General features: G+C 43.0%; 1 protein-coding gene across 2 annotated transcripts in view; it reads left to right on the top strand.

The window, feature by feature from the left end:
• Positions 1-2,473: 2,473 nt before the first annotated feature.
• LOC149812122 (putative cyclic nucleotide-gated ion channel 19) overlaps positions 2,474-20,935 on the top strand; it is a 113,756-nt gene continuing 95,294 nt past the window's right edge. The window contains exons 1-3 of one of the 2 annotated variants that reach the window (XM_089993641.1): positions 3,439-3,555; positions 3,679-3,820; positions 4,887-5,387. In XM_089993641.1, the coding sequence (XP_089849767.1) occupies positions 4,890-5,387 (498 nt within the window). In that variant the 5' untranslated portion in view covers positions 3,439-3,555; positions 3,679-3,820; positions 4,887-4,889. Of the gene's footprint in view, positions 2,773-3,438; positions 3,556-3,678; positions 3,821-4,886; positions 5,388-20,935 lie in introns of those variants that run through there. The other variant, XM_089993642.1, reaches the window with a different exon arrangement.

Here is a 20,935-nt window from a genome sequence, read left to right as displayed (position 1 = left end):
ATTTATATTGTTCAAAATAATATTTCCACCCAATTGATTCGATTGTCTAAGAACATCAAGGTAGACGATATGATCCATTTGGATACGTCTGGGTTGTGTACTCTTGATGAAGCCAAGATTCGAACTACTTATGTGATCGAGCTTCAACTTCTCGAGTACCTAGTACAGAAGGAAACATACTGTACAACAACAAAAGATGCTATGCAGTGAAAGGAAAATAAGGTTTTCAACCCTAAAGCTAGGGATGGCAGTGGATGGGGGAAAATGGGGCGTCCCTCCATTTGGACCGGGAGATTGAGGACATGAAACAGGGATGGAGGCATGAATGAAGGTTAAATTCAAAACTTGTGTGGGGATGGAGGTGGGGATAGACTTATGTTTTTTCCCGTCGTGCCTTGCTCTCGATCCCCGTTAGTAAAATAACTAAAATACCTTTAGGGATGGTAGTGATATGAGGAGAAACAGGGCCCCGCCCCACCTCACTCCGTTTGGACTAGCAATATAAGACATGAAACAAAGATGGAGGTTAAAATCAAAACCAATGCGAGGATGAAGGCAAGGATGTAGGGCAGAATTTTGAGATGAGGTGTAGGTGGAGACCTTTGTTAGGTGTAAGAAGTGAGGGAAGGGAGAATTCAAATATGAAACGTGGGTTTTTTCTCTTTTTTTTTTGGAGAAGGTTGGTTTTGATGACGTGGAATAGTCCCATATTGATTGTGTTTGAGTTTGTTGTGTGCTTTATAACCCGCATGTAAACTCTTACACTTGTTCATGAGAACAAAAGGTTGGGCACGCCTGCCCGCGGCCGGGCCGGGTTATTGGCCCTTTAGAGCCATATCCAATCAAGACCAAAGTATATGGCTCTTCAGATTCTGTAACGGATCTCGACCGTTCGAAGTTCGTTAACGGATCCACGTCTCTTCGGATTCCGTAACGGGTTCCTTCAACACTTTGTAACCATTCGTGGGTTATAAAAATGTGATCAGGGTTGTGGTTACGTATATATGCAGTAACACATATTTCTGAGTAAGAAAGAGTTCTGCGGTTTTCTCTTTCCTTATTGCTCTCTCTCTCTTGAGTTTTCCTGAAGGGATTTTCTGCAACTTCGGTTCGTTGAGGTTGTTTTCGAAGGACGATACGTCAGAATGCACTGGTCTGATCGTCGAGGCTATTGTATCCTGGGGGAAGGACGTCGAACCCTATTTGCACTGTATGTGGGGGCAAAACTTCTCTAACGAGAGTACTTTCGTATGTCTTAGCCTTTTACATGATCTAAACATGTCTCTGTTGTTTCTATTATGTTTTTTGCATCTGTTTGTCTATTTTCTTGTGTTTGAATTTTGGTGTAATGCAGAACCCGACATGCCTACTCTTTGTTTTTGTTTCGATCTGCTGAAAATCATGATTTGTATTCTGCTGCATATTATGATTTATATCATGTTTTATATCATGATGATGATTGTAAAACTGCATGATCTGAATTTCGATCTAACAACCTTGTCTCGGCCTCCGGCCCGGTCCACTGCCATCCCTAACACTAACCAAGATTTAATGGGTCAAGCATCACTATCCTAGAGCGTGGCTATCATGCTTTGTCTTGTAGTTGCTGACCACCTTCTTACCTTGGTCAATTTACAGAAGAGAGGAGTCCGTCTTGCTAACATGTGTTTTATGCAAAGACGATGAGGAAATTAATAAACATCTTTTCATATTTTGCCTCTTGCTCGCACCATTTGGCGCAAAACAGCCTTTTATATTTGGACAATGAGAAATTCCTGATCAACCTTTTGCACATGTTCTATGGAGCTCGAGTAAGCACTCTTTATACTCTGAATTCATTTATGATGCGAGGCTTCTTGCTTTTCAAGTGACTATTCCCTTGCTATGGGAATCACGTAATTTTATACTTCTTCAAGACTCGTATTTCTCTTGGGAGACTTGTTTCTTATAGAATGAATGAGCTCGGAATGCATGCTATATGTGTCACACAGGGTGTCTCACTCGATTAAGTCCAGATGGTTCTTTGCAGATTGTTGGATCCCGCCTCCGCCACCGCCTCCGCCTCCGCCTCCGCCTCCGACAACGACAACCTGGTTAAAGATGAATATTAATAAGTTACAGGCATGTCACATGTGAATTGGAGAATTGGGTTTACTGTCATAACTGACAAGGGGTGAAATCTGTGGTTGGGATGGTTTTCTGAGTATTTTATCAATCATCAACTTGAGTGGAGTCTTTGGTTAAAAAAATAATAAAAACATTAGAAAGTATTAAAATAATGTCAATACGTGTCATCGTGTCTGAAAGTGTCCGATCGCGTCATAAGAGATACGCGGCCACACCACCCATAAAACGTAGTGAGCGTTTTTTTTTCAAACGGTTGACTCTTAAGAGAGAGACACTAAACCCATAAATTAAAAAGGTAGGGGCTGGGGAGAGCTTTCACGCAGATACTGACTTGGGACCGGCAGAAGAGGGAGAGAGAACTGGGGAAGGGCGTTTCAAGTCAACAGATGGAAACGAAGGGAAGTGTGGGGTTGGACCAGTGGGCCGAGAAGGAACTCAGGAAGTCGTCATGGTGTGCTGCTAGCGTCATGTTTTTTTGGACGTTTCTTGCTCCTTCGGCTTCAACTTCTCCCCCCCCCCCACCACACACACACACACACACAAAAGAAACACGAAAGCACAACGAAAGAGGCGCCCCGAGCTATGTTTTGTGTAGTCGTATGATCACAGGTTACCTTCGTAAAGACGAAGAGCCTGAAACTCTTGGTATGCCTTACGAACACCATCACGCTTCCACGTTGCCTTTCTTCTTCTTCTTCTTTTTCGGTCTCTGGTAATGCAGGAGTGGTTTCTCTGGAACAGTTTTTCTGTGAATTCGATATGAAAGTTGGAAACGTTGTATTCGTGAATCTTTTGACGGATTGTGCTTGTTATAGCTCCTCTTTGTTTTTTTTCCTTCATAATAATGTTTTCCTCTTGCTCTATCGGAACTTTTTGCTTTTTCTTCCTTCCAATCGGAGGTTTTGAATGGTGGATGTTTTGCGTTTACGTTTCCTTTTGATTGGTATCTATTGATTGCTTGTTCCTGAACAGTACATATCATAGATGAAGCTCTGTCGATTTTATTTTTTTTCGATTGTTTTTTCTTTTCTTCCTCCTGTTAGTTGCAGTTTGCAGCTTGCGATTCGTGAGCGTGTATTTCCCGTTGGAATTGGACTAATTGTAGAACTGCTAGCGCATCATCGACTAAAACCGCCAAATGATGATTGAAAATTCAAAGCATTTCGTCTCAAACGATCAATCTAGTTTTCTTCTGTTTTCCAATTGATCTATTGTATGACGAATATTGCTCGGAGAATGGAAGATGTAAGTGCCGTAGAAGTAATTAGACATTAGAAGTCACATTTGACTCAATCTTTGTATTCAGAGCGAGTGGAAAGTGAGATTGGGAGCACGTCGCTCATGCAAGTTGCAGAGCATTCATGATCTTCTGACTGACGTTGCATGTTTAAACACAAAGTGGAAGTTGCGGTAGAGCTTAAACTGCAGGTGGAGTATCATTTTGTCTCTTGTAGTTTTCGTTATGCTGGTCTATTAGGAGCGGCATCTAAGTCCTTTCAGTAACATTTTAGGGTCATGACTTGTTCTACCTACCTGTCTTGGTAACTTCAGATCTATGACACCGGCTTGCTGAGCAGCAGGAAGTGATAAGTAGTGCGCATGTCTCCGAAAAAACCACTTATTAAGGTGGATTTCTTGGAGTGACATGAAGAACAAGTAGAGAAGGCCTAATGGTGGAATTGATGAAAGGCAGGTGTGCGCCTGCATGTCTGCATATATGCACCTAACGATCAATTTGTCACTAGAACTTGTTTCAGTGTGATTGTGATGCCGCATCCAAATAGAGAGCTTCCACTCATATTATTCTGCACAGAAGACAAATGTGTGGTATTTCTGCAGATTTCATTGAGTGATTGTACAATTTATACAATCTGTTTGTGACCTTTGGCATGAGTAATAGGACTCAACATGGTTATGCTCTCATATTGAATGAAGAAATATAAAGAATCTAAAATTTTCCTGCCTATTGTGCCGAGGACTTTATGAATTGAATGAGGATTGTTGAGAAAATGAATGTAGGTTGTCCAATATCCAAATGCACTCTGTTAATGTCATTTCCAACTGGAGATATTGACTAACTGATTTACAAGATAAGAAAGCAAGAGAATGCTGGACAATATGGCCAACCTTTCTTGTGAAAACTCTCAGGGTCCACGGAAGAATTTTATGGCTTTGCATATGTTCTGCAATATAATGGAACAGTTGTCAGTATTTGCATTATTTAAATGATAACACATGGCTAGAAGATTATTCAAGTAAAGGATAGTCAATAGAATTAAAATTTTTGCATGCTATACACTATTGTAATAGAAGTTATCAAATGCCAACTAGTGCAAAATTTCTGGGTTCTATGTTTCTCATCGATGCTTATTCGCCTTCTATTGTTGGAGTTGGCTTGTTGAAAAACATTATATTGTTCGTTTAATTTTGTGTCTTATCACTGATGTTCACTGGTTATTGTTTCTTATATTCTTTGTGGTCATTTACGTAAACAACGAATTACCATATATATCATGTTTTTCCTGGTAAGTTTTTGATCTTTGATTTTTATATACTGCTACAACTATTTACAATAGCTATGATCCACTGAAAGATGGATGTGGTTGGTTATTCATGTAGTTGAGAATATATAATATGCTAAATGAGTGTCTTAACTTTGGAAGCATCGACAACAGAACATTGCGTGCTGCAGTAATTTATATTTTCAGTATGCCTTTATTTGATAGTGTTCTCTTTCTGGTCATTGCGTGTATTGTTAGGCTATGGCTGGCACTGAGAAGGACAATGTTCCGATGCTTGGAGATTGGCATAGGTTCAATTACAGAAGCACATCAATGTTCATACCTGCTGATGCCACAACATCTTATTATGAAAATGGTGACAACCTTGTATCTCACACAGCTCCTCTTACGAATGAAAAAAGAACTCCCCTTGTACCTAATAGTGGTCCATTAGATTCCAATGGAAGATTTGAACATTTTTTGCCCTACAGTGGCCCTTTGTATATGGATAGAAAACCTGAAAGTGTGGCTCTCCCTATGAATAGATTGTTAAGTAGTGCAAGTCCAGCAGTCATGGCAGAAGAAATTTATGAAAATGGAGTGACTAATCGAGATGATGCAGTCTATGGCTTTTCTGGAAGGAATGAACATCTAACAAAGTCTGGATTATTGAGAAGATGCGATGATCCGTTCTGCATGACATGTCCTACATATTATGGTGATGCAAACCAACAAAAATATGCAAAGACTTCCTCCAAGGTATCTCTTGCCTTCTCAGAATAAGCTCTTTGGCCAATCATTGATATATTTTGAGTTAATGTTGTGTTTATCTTTTCAGTATGTGTATTAATGTGCCCTTATTAGAAAATTTCAGTCTATTGACCAACTTACCAGTGTAAGGGTAGAAATCTCTGGTTGTCACTGCTACTTCATACCTAGAGATTCAAATGAGTCAGTTTTGGAACAGCTAAATACATGGGCAGCCAGATCTGGGTCCTATCCTCAGCCAAAAATTGCAAAACCTCCATCCTGGATCTGGCCCATTTGCGTAGTCATACATAGGGGTGGCAATCAGGTCGGGTTGGCGGGTCGTGTCGGCGGGTCAGCATACCTCAACACGAACCCGACCCGTTTATTAAACGGGTCGGCTGTGGCAAACACGGACCCGACCCATTTATTAAACAGGTAACCCGACATGACCCGATTAACCCGTTTAATAAACGGGTTGGATCGGGTAAACAGGTTGGCGGGTCAGGTTCGGGTAAACAGGTTGACTCGCCCGCCTAACCCGTTTATTAAACTGGTCAGCCGAGTTGGCGGGTTGGCATACCCCTAACACAAACCCGACCCGTTTAATAAACGGGTTAGGCAGGTCAACCCGTTTATGACACGAACCCGTTTAAGCCAAACTCGAACCCGCCTAAGAAGCGGGTTGGCGGATCGTGTCAGGTTTTGCCACCCCTAGTCATACATTGTCAAGACTCCTATTCCCATTTTCATTTGTTACGTGAATGTTTTGACTCTCATGAATATTTTCACTCTTGTCATTGACTAGATCAAAGAGGAACAAATAATCACAACTCTCTTAGATATTATCTTTGGTAAATCCGCTTTTATTTTCAAGAAACAAAATATTTCTAGAAACATATAATTTGTTTCTTTCAATGTCATAACACCTATATCCTTTTTGGTTTTTGGCATAACCCCAAAACACATAAGGAATGGCTTTAGGGGAGAGTTTATCATTTTTATTGGTAAGAACAAAACATTTGCTCCCAAAAACCCTCAACCTTTTGTAATCGGGAGACATTTTACAAAGTTTTTCAATAGGAGAAATATTTTCAATATTTTTTGAAGGCATTCTATTTATCAAGTAGACCGCCATGAGAGCCGCTTCGGGCCAAAAATTCTTTGGAACATTTTTAGATACTAGAAGAGTTCTAGTGGTTTCAATAATATGTCTATGCTTTCTTTCGACAAAACCATTTTGTTGAGGGGTATATGGACACAATTTTTGCAGTACAATCCCATTTAAATTAAGATAACTTTTAAATTCTTTTGACACAAATTCTCCCCCAGAATCAATTCTAAAAATTTGAATATTGGTTTTAAAATGATTTTGTATATAACTATAAATTTTTTTAAAACAATCAAATTCTTTCGATTTGTGTTTTAAAAAGAATATCAAAGAGTGTCTAATATAATCGTTCACAAACACAACATAATAAGAAACACTACCTTTAGATACGATCGGTGCGGGACCCCATACATCCGAATGCACTAATTCAAATGGATTCTTAGTTATAAGATGTCTTGTTCCAAAATGTAAAGACTTCATTTTGTCAAAAATACAATCTTCACATACAAAATTTTTCCTTTTACAATTTAAGAGAAATGAAAATAATTATAATTTGGTCACACTAGGATGTCCTAGTCTTTTGTGCCAAATTTCTATATCTTTCTTTTCCATAAAATTATAAAAAAGTTATTTTGGCAATTCAAGATTGTCCATAACATAGACGTCTCCTCTTCTATGGCCTTGCCCAATCAGCTTCCCGGACTGGAGATCCTATATTAGACAATCATTAGATGAAAAAACTATTTTGCAATCATAGTCTGCAATTTGAGAAACCGATAGGAGATTTAAATTTAATTTTGGTACTACTCTAATATTTGGTATGTGAAATATGGGTGTTTTTCGATAAATACCAAAACTTTTGATTTTTAAAGAGGTATCATCGTCAGTGGAAGCACAAGAATCATTTGAGTTAGATTTGCATTCGGAATTTCAGATAGTATGAACTCATTAGGGGTCATATGAAATAAAACACCAGAATCTAAAATCCATGAGGTCTTACCTATTAGAATATAAATGAATATGGATCCTTTATTGGATCCATATCCATATCCATTCACATGTTTTATAATATAATATGTATTTTATATACAGGGCATTTTTGTCCCTGTAAAAATGTTGTAACCTTATTTAATATAATCAAGGTATACCGCAACCTATAGTGGGAGGCTGTCGATTCCCAGATAATTCCTCTCTTCTTCCTCATATTTTCTTATTTTCTATAGAAAGTTTCTGCTTACCAACATATTTAATATGGTATTAGAGCAACAAAATTTCTGGGCATGAAAAGTCGTCTCTTCCTTCTCGTCAACGGGTGCCGATCTGCCTCCTGTCGTCCTCTTCTCCTTCTATCTTCAAAGTCGTGTTTTCCTTCTCGTCAACGGGTGCCGATCTGCCTCCTGTCGTCCTCTTCTCCAGATAATTCCTCTCTTCTTCCTCATATTTTCTTATTTTCTATAGAAAGTTTCTGCTTACCAACATATTTAATATGGTATTAGAGCAACAAAATTTCTGGGCATGAAAAGTCGTCTCTTCCTTCTCGTCAACGGGTGCCGATCTGCCTCCTGTCGTCCTCTTCTCCTTCTATCTTCAAAGTCGTGTTTTCCTTCTCGTCAACGGGTGCCGATCTGCCTCCTGTCGTCCTCTTCTCCTACTTTTGTTCACCGAAGGTTTGTCGCACTTTTCTTCTTTCTCTACCTCACGTTTCCCAAATATCCAATATTCTTATCGCAGATCTGAATTGCATTCAGATTTGTTGTGTATTCCAACAGATCTGTCTTGTCTTTCTCTTTCCTCTTAAACTCTAAAACACTTCTGCGTCCCTGTGTCTGTCTTCATCTTCATATATTTCTAATATTAGCGTCTGGCTATCCTGTTTTCTTTCAAATTTGCATCTCATCTTCTAAAAATCTGTTGTTCTCCTTCACCTGCTGACTGAGTCTGTGTGGGTTATTTCATGCTTTCTCCTTCATTCAGGTCCTATATTCAATCTGAAATCAATCACATCATCTTTGCTTTGTTGTTTTGTTTTCAGATCTCTCTTTAAAGCTATTGCTGTTATTTTTTATTCCTCTTAATCCCTCAATATGAGTCTCCAAGGTTTGTCAATAGATACTTATGCCAACTCTTGTCTTTCTTCCAACTTTCTGGGGCAGCTTGTCTCTGAAAAATTAAATTCAAATAACTACCTGACTTGGAAAAGGCAAATCACTCCCTTTATTCGAAGTCAAGATCTTACAAGTCACTTGGATGGCTCAGTTTTAGCGCCTTCATAGTTTATTACATAAGAAACAAAAGAGGGAGAAGGAATGACAAACGTTGTTCGTAACCCTGCATTTGTTGCCTGGATAAAGCGCGATCAGACTCTTGTCGCGTATATCACTTCCATATTGTCTTAAGAGGTGTTAGCTTCTATTCCTGATGATTGTACAACTAAAACACTATGGGAGACTGATGCAGCCCACGTCGGAGGAGGGGTGAAAACAAAGGCCCACCGTGAATCGGTGTGGCTGAATCTCTTTATTAATCTCAAATAGTTTCAATAAACAATGGGGGAAACAAATAACAATAAAGAATTTAAAAGAAAGGCAAGATGCAGGTAATAAAGCATAAGAAAACGCAGGAAGAGAATGATGGCTGAAACTTTCCAATAGTCTCCCCACGCAACCCTAGGAGAGGCCTTTTAAAGGCTATTTACTGGACCCGGGTCGCGGGTCTAGACTTGGATCCGAACCGCGATCCGGGTCAGCTTCTATCTGCAGCTGGTTCTGGGGCGTGCGAACTCCACCACGCCTGGAGTAGGTGCGCAGGGGTACCTCCCTGCGTCGTGGCTTCGTCCCTGCAAGTGAGTCATACACGCGAGGTCGCTCATCTGCCCTTTGTGGCGGATCGGGTGGCACGATGGGCCCAATCGAGTCCTGCCCTGCATCATTCTCCCCTGGTTGGGAAGAAGTCGGCTCTGTCGACTTGTTGTTGCCACAGTAAGCATATAGATCAGCCACGTTGAAAATAGGGAAAATATGCCAATCATCAGGCAGCTCAAGGAGGTAGGCATTCGAACCCAATCGCTGAAGGATCCTAAAAGGGCCATACTTCTTAGGACTTAATTTGCTATAGGTGCCTACAGGAAAATGCTCTGGACGCAGATACACCCAGACGAGTTGACCGACCTGGAAATGGACATCATGACGACCCTGATCTACGAAAGCTTTGTAGGTCTCGTAGCTTTCAACAAGTTTGGCCCGGACTTGTCTGTGAATGTCACGCATATATTCGACGGCATCCGGAGCTGGAGCTGAGAGATCTGACACAGGGGCTAGGTCAACGACATGGGTGGGTGACCGACCATACACTACTTGGAACGGAGATTTACCAGTAGAACGGTTAATGGAGTTGTTATATGCGAACTCGGCTTGGGGCAATACAAGATCCCAAGTTTTGACATTTTCCCCCACTAGGCTCCGTAACAAATTTCCTACGGTGCGGTTCACAGCTTCGGTTTGGCCATCAGTCTGGGGTGATACGCACTACTGAACTGAAGCTTAGTCTTCAACAAGGCCCATAACGATTTCCAGAAGTGACTCATAAAACGCGTGTCACGATCAGAAGTAATTGTGTGAGGTAGACCATGGAAACGGGCAACATCCTTGAAATAATATGAGGCGACTAAAGAGGCATCGGTGGTTCGTTTACACGGGACAAAGATAGCCATTTTGGAGAACCGGTCAACAACTACTAAAATTGAATCAAAATGACGTGGTGTGCGGGGAAGGCCCACAATGAAATCCATGGATACGTGCTCCCACGACCGTTCAGGAATGGGTAACGGAGTATACAGACCACTATTCTGACGATGACCCTTGGACACTTGACACACATGACAGCCTTGGATGAACTTGACAACATCTTTGCGCATTTTGGGCCAAAAGTATCGTTCATCTAAGAGAGCGAACACCTTATCATGCCCGAAATGCCCTGCTAACCCTCCTTCATGTAATTCAGAAATCAACTGAAGCCTAAGGGAGAAATCGGGCACACATAATTTGTTTCCACGGAAGAGGTAACCATTATGAATGCAAAAACGGGGGTCGAGGGTGGAATCTGAAGAGATGCACCCTTCCCAGACTTTGTGAAAATCATGGTCCGTGGGGTATAATTCCTTGCATTGTTTGAAGCCAATGACCTGCACTGACATAGTCATTAGAAGGCTGCTCTTCCTACTAAGAGCGTCAGCCACCTTGTTCAGGGTACCAGATTGATGGCGAAGCGAAAAGGTGTACTCTTGCAAGAAGTTGACCCACTTGGCATGACGAACACTCAACTTCTTTTGACTATTCAGATACTTCAAAGCCTCATGGTCCGTGTACAAGACAAATTCCTTATAAATGAGACAATGTCTCCAATAACGAAGGGCTTGTACCACGGCATAAAACTCAGCATCGTAAGTGGAGTATTGACACCTGGCCTGAGTCAGCTTCTCGCTAAAGAAGGCAACGGGTCTACGATTCTGACTCAAGACAGCGTCAATCCCCACTTTGGAGGCATCACACTCAACCTCAAAGACTGTACTAAAATTAGGGAGAGCTAAGACAGGAGCACTGGTCATTTTTTCTTTGATGATCGTAAAGGCTTTTCCAGCCGCGAGCGTCCAATGAAAACTAGTACCTTTTAGGCACTCCGTGATGGGGGCCATGAGGGTACTAAAATTTCTCACGAAACGTCGGTAAAAAGTGGCTAACCCGTGGAAGCTACGGATCTCTCCTATAGTCTTTGGGGTAGGCCAATCGACAATCACGCAGACTTTTGCGGGGTCGGCCTTGACGCCATCAGATGACACAATAAAACCTACGAACACGACACTGGACGTCATAAACTCACATTTTTTTGCATTGGCATACAATTTTTCCTTCCTCAAAATACCTAAGACTTGACGCAGGTGACTCAAATGATGAACTATAGATCAAGATGTCGTCAAAGTAGACAACAACAAACTTCCCAATACACGGACGCAAGACTTGGGTCATCATGTTCATGAAGGTACTTGGGGCATTAGATAACCCAAACGGCATGACTAACCACTCGTACAATCCATCACGTGTCTTGAATGCCGTTTTCCACTCGTCCCCTTCGCGTATACGAATCTGGTGATACCCGCTTTTTAGATCTATTTTAGAGAAAATGGAGGCACCAGATAACATATCAAACATATCATCCAAACGAGGAATGGGAAAACGGTATTTGACTGTGATGCGATTGATCGCACGACTATCGACACACATGCGCATGGACCCATCTTTCTTAGGAGTGAGTAAGGCGGGTACGACACAAGGGCTAACACTCTCGCGAATGAAACCCTTTTGCAGTAATTCCTGAACCTGTCTTAACAACTCGGTGTGCTCGGAGGGGTTCATGCGATATGCGGGAAGGTTGGGTAGACTCGACCCTGGCACAAAGTCAATGGCATGCTGAACTACCCTTGTCGAAGGTAATCCATCAGGTAGGTCATCCGGCATAATGTCGCGGAACTCCTCTAGAAGAGGGGCAACGTCCGCGGGAATGGACACTGACGAACTCATCACTGGCTTTGCCACCAGGGCATAACAATAGCCATCTTCCTGACAATGGTTCAGGAAAAGCCGGTACGAGAGGCCTGCGAGTCGGGGGACTCGCTCGGGTTTGTCCACGGTGGGAAAGCCGATCTCCTTGATAGGTAGAAGGACTATCTTATGGCCATTAAAGATAAAAGAGTATGTGTTCTTGCGGCCATCGTGAGTTGTCTGGCGATCAAACTGCCAGGGACGTCCCAAAAGAATGTGACATGCGTGCATAGGGGCTACATCACACCACACCTCATCGTGGTAGGGTTCCCCCATGGAAAACCGAACTAGGCATCGCTGAGTGATGGGAACCTCGTTTCCTTTCTTGAACCAGGCCATCTTATAGGGTTGGGACAACTTCTCGGTGTTGAGTTTCAAGGTAGAAACCACACTCTCAGACACCATGTTCTCGCATGCTCCGGTGTCAATGATGACGTCACAAGCGTGCCCTTCACAGTTGCACCGGGTCCTAAAAATGTTATTCCTTAACCATTTCGATGGGGCCGATTCTCGGGGTGTGGTCAACACATGTCGGATGGACAACAAACTTTTGACGTTGCCGTCGAACTCTATAACTCCCCTCTCATCCTTGTCTTCAACTAATGACTCGTCATCACCATCACTCTCACTTGCGGATACAGACTCTACAATTCCTTCAACAAGATGGGTGTTCCGGCTCACGATGGGACACTTGGACGCGACATGCCCTAACTCTTGACAACTAAAACAACGAAGGGTCGACTCACTAGGTTTGGCTTTGGACCGGGTGTGGAAAGCTGGGCCTGACTAGTCAGGTTTGCTAAGGTCTGCTCTAGGCTTTGAATCACTAGGGGAGCTTGCTCCCCTGGTTGGGAAACTCGACTTGGGTCGACTGGTGGGTTCACTACAGGTCGTCCTATATTCTTGCCTCCGCTTCAACTTGTCCTCGATGTTCATGGCGTAACTGCTGGCTTGATCTAATGTCTCAACTGTGACACGACTAAAATCATCAGAGATAGCAGGACGGAGACCCGAAATGTACCTCGTGACCTGCTGACGAGCTTTTTCTCGATCTGCACACGCATGAAAAGACGATGGAACTCCGCGGTGTACTCTGCTACAGTTCGGGAGCCTTGGCGCAGGGTCAGGTATTCCTTGTAGGCTCGCTCGGCGTGATCAGAAGGCACGAATTTTGACTGCATCAATCTTTGCATTTCCTCCCACGACTGTACGCGCTCTAATCCCTGCCGCTCCCTCGATTGTTGTAGCTCCACCCACCATGTCTGCGCTAGGCCTCTCAATCACGTAGATGCTAGCGAGACATGACGATGTTCAACGACGGTGTGATAGTCGAAGAAGAACTGCACTGCATAAGACCAGTCGAAAAACTGCTCCGCGTCGAATCGCCCTGCAAACTCCGGAAGATCCAGTTTCACGCCATAAGTGGAGGAGTGGTCTGGTGCTCTTTGTTGTCGCGGCTCCACCATTCCTGCAGGATGCTCGTTCCAGAAAAGTCGTCGTCCCATATTGCTTCATTGTCTGTAGTGCGGTGTTGTTCGCCGGGATGCTGGTGCTGTCGAACTCTCCCGATGGGGGGTCGGCGGTCAGGGCGCGCCGGTTTCTGCTGACATTGCCTCGGTCTGGTTTGCCCGTGGACGGGCACCATCTGCAGCAGGTATTGTGGTATTGGAATGACGGGAAGTCCAAGGGGGGGTGGAGGGTTCGGGTGGGGTTCAGGTTCCTGGCGGGTAGAGTTGGTGTAATATGGTTGTGGGTTAGGAGTATGGTGTTGGGTCGGATGTTGTGTTGGGTTCTGGGCCAGGGTTGGGTAGACAAGTGGGTTTGGGTATGGGTATGGGTATGGGGCCTGGTGGGTATATGGATGGGTTGACTCGCTCGATGGGATATGGATCGGGCCCATTCCTACATTACTCGTCGGACCCAAATATGGATGGGCTGGATCGAGGTTCGAGTTGTGGGGATAATAGGCTTGGTCTGAACTCGATCCCCGATCCATAAGATTATGGGTCTGGTTTTGACCCGGCTCAAAACCAAACTGGAGCTCCGCCCGGGTCCGATATGGGTTAGGGTCGGCATGAGATCTAATTTGAGGGTCAAAATTATTGGGTTGGTTCTGGTTCGGGGCTGTCCGCGAACCTGAACCAACTAGGTAGGTTGGGTAAGGGGTGTCTAGACCCAAACCCGCTCCCTGAGACCCAAGGGTTGGTCCCAACGAAACGGGTCTGTGCCCTGCTGTAACGAACACCGGGTTGGACCCTCTTGGGTCAGGTCCACCCCAATGGGTTTGGCCCGCTCCCGCTCGTAGAGGTGCAGTCTCGGAGCCTCCCCGCGCGGGATCAGGAGGGAGAGATGGCTTTCTCCTGGTTCGGACAGACAAACCCGGGTCTACAACAGGGCCCAGCGTGACGCTGGGGCCCTGCCGACGTGAATCCATCTGCAGCACCTCTTGCGTGGTGCCTTGCCATGAACCAGGGCCTGCAGGTGGGCCCGGCGCAAGGCTGGGGCCCTGCAGGCTCGGGTTGACCTGCGACGTAGCCACAGGTACGCGTGACCACGAGCCTGGACCTGCCAGGTGGCCTCAGTGCACTGCTGGGGCCCTGCAGGCTCGATCCCACCTGCGATCCCAACGCAGGAGGACGCTGTTTGGGGTGAGGGGCCGTTACGAGGGAGTTACTGCTCATCGGGGCTCCCTAGTGTTGCTGCAAGTTGCTCAGATCAGGGGCGATGGCTGTCGCCGGCAGGAACGCAGTGACGCGACCCTGCTGGAGTTGCGTCGGCTGCAGGGGTGCAGTAGCGCTGAGAATCGAACCTGCGGTTGTGCCCTCGACGAGGTCTGCGCCTAGTATTGCGCACGGCTCTTGGGGTGATTCGAGTGTTGTTACGCGATCTTCAAACCCATCCATCATCTTTGACAGGCCAGCGATATCCCTACTCATTCACAGCATGTTCTCTTGGATTTTCGTCAACACGTCCATGACACACAGTAAGGGGTCTTCGCTGCCAGCCTCCTCACGTTCCTCACCTCGCACCGGATCGGTCCTTGCTTCAAGAGCCATCTCGCTAATGAAGAAGGGTGCGACTCTGATACCATTTTGATGCAGCCCACGTCGGAGGAGTGGTGAAAACAAAGGCCCACCGTGAATCGGTGTGGCTGAACCTCTTTATTAATCCCAAATAGTTTCAATAAACAATGGGGGAAACAAATAACAGTAAAGAATTTAAAAGAAAGACAAGATACAGGTAATAAAGAATAAGAAGACGCAGACAGAGAATGACGGCTGAAACTTTCCAATAGTCTCCCCACGCAACCCTAGGAGAGGCCTTTTAAAGGCTATTAACTGGACCCGGGTCGCAGGTCCAAACTTGGATCCGAACCGCGATCCGGGTCAGCTCCTATCTGCAGCTGGTTCTGGGGCGTGCGAACTCCACCACGCCTGGAGTAGGTGCGCAGGGGTACCTTCCTGCGTCGTGGCTCCGTCCCTGCAAGTGAGTCATACACGCGAGGTCGCTCATCTGCCCTTTGTGGTGGATCGGGTGGCACGATGGGCCCAATCGAGTCCTGCCCTGCATCAGAGACTCTAGCTCAGACTTACTCTCAGATATCAGAAGCTAAGGTGTTATTTCTCAAGCGTGAATTCCAACTTTTGAAAAAGGGGTCAATGACTATTATTGAATTTTTAAATCAAGTTAAAAGCATCACAGATCAATTAGCAATTGTCGGATATCCAGTATCCGATAAAGAAAAAGTACAACAGTCGCTGAGTGCCCTGGGGTCAGAGTATCATGTTTTTGTCACTTCTTTATTGTGTTTACCTACATTGCCCAATTTTGAGGATTTACGTGCTAAATTGCTTCAGTATGAAATGTCTTTGAAAAATATGTCTGATACTTCAGCAGGGCAATCATCTACGCATGATGTTTTTGCCACAGGCATGACAACTGATTACACACGAGGAGATCTTTCCTATAGAGGGGGCGTGGCAGAGGTAGAGGAGCACAAATCCAGGGTGGACGTGGGTTGTTACCTATGCCAAATTTCACTGCGGGTTCTTCAAAGAGTGTTTCCACATGCTATTTGTGTAACAAACATGGTCATATCAAGGCCAACTGTTGGTTTAACCTACAAAATCATAACAAAATTCAAAACCATAAAAATATTGCCGCACCAGGAACCGCAAGTACTTTCCGGGTTAGTGATGATGCTAAGGATCTTCTCTTGTATGCAATGGCCAACTTGAATTTGAAGCAGAATGATGATAGAGTTTGGTATGTGGATTCTGGGGCAGCGACTCATGTCACTGAAAATGCAGGTACGTTCTCTACTTTGACCCCATATTTTGGTAAATCTAATATTGTAATTGGAGATGGGACTCACCACCTTATTTCAAGCGTAGGCAATGTCCTCGTTCCTTTCTCTGAGTCTTCATCCATCCCTTTATTCAATGTTGTTCATGCACCAAATATAAAGAAAAACATTGTCTCTGTTTCTAAACTTGTTGATTCTACCAATTCACTTGTGGAATTTACTCCTACTTCTGTCTTTGTCAAGAATCTTCAAACGAAGCAGACGTTCGCTAAAGGAGAATGACGTGAAAACTTGTACATTTTCAATGAAGATCCAGCCTCCAGTGTCCTGAAGCCTAAGTTCGATCGTGTTTCTAAAGATGTTCTAAGTATATCCAAATGTAATAAGCCAGATCTTTGGCATTCTCGTCTTGGTCATTGTAGTAGAGTCTATTGAAAAACTAGTATCTCATGGTTTTATTTCAGAGTCTGTTTCACCTTCATTGCTGAGGGACAAAATATGTCCCAGTTGTCAGGTCTGTAAGAGTCATGTACTTTCCTTTCATCAAATAAATAAAAGAGCTTCCAGGCCTTTTGAAATAATATGTTCTGATGTTTGGGATCCTGCTTCCAATCCTTTCTCTTCTGGAAGCAAATACTATGTGTCCTTTATTGATAATTTCTTTCGCTTTACCTGGATATTCTTTACGAAACATAAATCATAAGTCTTTCTTATTTTTCATCACTTTCATGCCTACATTAAAACTCAATTCTCCTAAAATATTCAAATCCTCCAATGTGATGGGGGCGGTGACTATTCCTCCAAAGAATTTTTAGTTTTTTTCCAAGATAATGCGATGCATCGTAGAGTTTCTTGCCCGTGCACCCCACAACAAAATGGAATTGCCGAACGTAAACATAGGCATATTGTGGAGAGTGCAATGAGTATGATGCATGGTTATAACTTACCTATTAATCTTTGGACAAAACCTTTTCATACTGCTACTTATGTGATAAATCGTCTTCCTATGCCTATTCTTGAAAATCAGTCTCCCCGTTATGTTCTATATGGTGTACATCTAATTATGATGAGCTATGAGTTTTTGGATGCACATGTTATGTACACATTGATAAATCCATGAGAACTAAATTTCAGGATAAAGCTTCTGTATGTCAATTTGTAGGTTATGCAGACGAGCACAAGGGGTACAGGTTAACATTTTGATGAAAATAGTTTTCTGGGAAATGAAGTAGGTCATGATCGTGAACATGTGGACACAGTTGCTAATTGGTATGACCCATGGCTCAGTGCTGAACTCATTTCACATGTTGCAGAACAATCTACTATGGCCTCTGAAAGCATACATGGTGAGACAATTTCTGATGATGCATTAGACACAGAATGTGTGAGATACAAATGTAATGTCTATATCAGAAGACCCAGAGATCCAACAAATATACCTGCTGGAGAACACGTAAGATTGTCTAATAACAGAGAGGCACCAAGAAGATCAGGCAGGATAAGGCATCCTATTGAGAAGTGGGTTAGTTATGATAACTTTTCTATGGATTTTCAGATTTTTCTATCCAAGATTAAAAAGTAGGATGAACCGCTTGGTTTTTGTCAAGCTATCCAATCCAACAAATGGATTGAAGCGATGAATGAAGAGATCAAGGCACTTTATGAGTGTCAAACATGGGAGATAGTTTGTTGCCCTCCAAATAAAAATGTTGTTGGTTCAAAATGGGTATATAAAATTAAATATAAACTGGATGGTAGCATTGAACGGTATAAGGTACGCCTTATTGCCAAGGGTTTCACTCAAGAATATGGTCAAGATTATGATGAGACATTCAGTCCAGTGGTGAAGATGGAAACTATTCGCATCATACTGGGCTTGGCAATTGAACATGGGTGGACCCTTAGTCAGCTTGATGTTAAAAATGCATTCCTTCATGGAGATTTAAAAGAAGAGGTCTATATGGAATAACCTCAAGGTTATGCAGAGAGAAATCCAAAAGAATATGTATGCAAATTAAGCAGAGCCTTATATAGTTTAAAGCAAGCCTCCAGGTCATAGTTTGAAAGCTTCTCCTCAGAGATTAAGAACCACAGTTTCTTTCGTTCTCAACTTGATTATTCTCTGTTTATATTCAGGGACGGTACTACTATTGTTTTCTTGCTTATATATGTTGATGATATAGTTCTTAGAAAAGGCTCTTCACGCTGCTCTGTGCAAGAAAGGAGAGAACGAGGTATTGGAAGAAGAGTCTGCAGAGAAAAGACGTCAGAGAGAAGTATCTGCGTCTTTCATTCTATTAAGTATATATCCAATATACAATTCTAGGGTACAAAAATACCCTCTAATAACATCTTAATTTATATTACATAGTAATTGGATCTTGACCCGATCCGGTACATGGATCGGGTCGGGTCCTGCATATACATGAGTTGGGTCCAAGACCCAATAACGACTTCTTTTCAGCCTCCCTCAAGTTGTGCATGGTTTTGTACCATGAACAACTTGCCTTTTAGAAACCAAAATCTGTCCTTTGTCAGCCCTTTGGTGAAAATATCAGCAACTTGTTTTTCAGTTCGCACAAACATGGGCTCAATCTTTTTTTCTTCAACCTTTTTCCTAACAAAGTGCTGATCTATATCAATATGCTTTGCTCTACTATGATAGATGGAATTGAAAGACATGTTGATGCGCTTTGATTGTCACACAGTAGCAGTGACCGAGCAATCAGTTCTCCCATTTCTGTTAAGAGGTGTCTTATCCATGTAGCCTCAGCAGTGGCAGCAACCATCAATCTGTATTCAGCCTCAGTACTCGACCTAGCAACCGCCTTTTGTTTTCTACTGCTCCAAGATACCATGTTAGATCCAATGAAGTTGCAATAACCTGGATCTAATTCACTTTTCTTGTATATCAGCCCATCACCAACTGTACCCTTCAGATAACGAAGTATTCGTTTGACTGCCTCCATATGCGATGTATGAGGTTCATGCATAAACTGAGACACCTGATTAACCGAGTATACTATATCAGGTCTAGTAAAGGTCAGGTATTGCAGCATGCCAACTATGCTACGATACTTAGTAGGATCTCCATATATATCCCCTTCTTTAGAACTCAGTTTCTGATGGATGACACTTGGAGTTGCTAACGGCTTACAATCTTTCATCCCCGCCATACTGAGAATGTCCAACGTGTATTTGTGTTGAGTAAGTGTGAGTGCATCACATCTTTTATCAACTTTCCCCCAAGGAAATATCGCAGCTCCCCTAAATCTTTCATTTTGAATCTATGATTTAATAAGTTCTTTACTTCCTCAATGTGACCTTTGCAGTTCCCTATGATGATGATATCATCGACATATATCAATAGAAGAGTAGTGACATCTCGTTCATTGTGAATGGATAATGAGTGATCCAGAAATGACCGAGAGAAGCCGTGCCTTTGTATCTCTAGGGAAAAGCTCTCGAACCAAGAACGAGAAGCTTGTTTCAATCCATAGAGTGCCCTTTTTAGATTGCATACATACTGCTTGGCGTCTCGTTCTGCATACCGAGTGAGTTGTTCCATGTAGACTTCCTCTTTTAAATTCCCATGTAAAAAAACATTTTTTACATCTAACTGGCTCAATGTCCATCCATGTTCAATGGCTAGACTCAACATAATACGAATGGTTCCCATATTAACAACATGGCTGAAAGTTTCATTGAAGTCTTGTCCTTGTTCTTGTGCGAATCCCTTGGCTACAAGTCTAGCTTTATACCTTTCAATGCTCCCATCTGGTTCATACTTTATCTTGTATACCCATTTTGACCCAACAACATTTCTATCTAGTGGTCTAGGCACATTCTCCCATGTCCCACATTTATGTAAGGCTTCCATTTCTTCATTCATTGCTTCGACCCATCTTCTAGAACCTGCAACTTGATAGAACATGAGAGGCTCATCCTCTTTATATATGGACGTCAAGAATAACTGAAAATTCAATGAAAAACTTTTATAGCTTACCCACCTGTTAAGCGGATGTCAAATCCGTGAGGATCTTCTGATATTCAGTGTCTGTGGAGCGGGGTCAGAAGGACCCGTATCTGTAAAAGGAATGGATGAGGGCTCTTTCTCTCGCCGGGTGTATACAACACCCTTATACCTTTTTGGCTCCAAATCTTGTGTGGCAATCTCTTCTGTTTGAGCTGCATTTGCTGATTCTTGGTATATCTTTTTCTGACTAGAGTCTGCTGGGCAATCTTCCTTAGCACTGGAGAAGAGTTCTGAATTTAACCATGGATAGTATACCTCGACAGTGGGACTTGAGTCAACAACATGAAGACTTGAATTAGCCGGCTGATTATCAAAATTCATTTCGTCAAACTACATTTCTCGATATTTTGACGCGTTTGCTCAATGGATCATATCTCCTATATCTTCTGTAGTCTTCAACATATCCCACAAACCTGCACTTTAAGGTTTTGTCTTGAAACTTATGTCTGAATGAACTGTCAATGTGAACATAGCAAATAGACCCAAACACACGTAATTTATGATAATCAGGTT

The sequence above is a fragment of the Nuphar pumila genome, chromosome 17 (assembly GCF_984573655.1).
Source record: "Nuphar pumila chromosome 17, dmNupPumi1.hap1.1, whole genome shotgun sequence".
In the NCBI taxonomy this organism is placed as follows: domain Eukaryota; kingdom Viridiplantae; phylum Streptophyta; class Magnoliopsida; order Nymphaeales; family Nymphaeaceae; genus Nuphar; species Nuphar pumila.
This window is presented reverse-complemented; position numbering and strand designations above follow the sequence as displayed.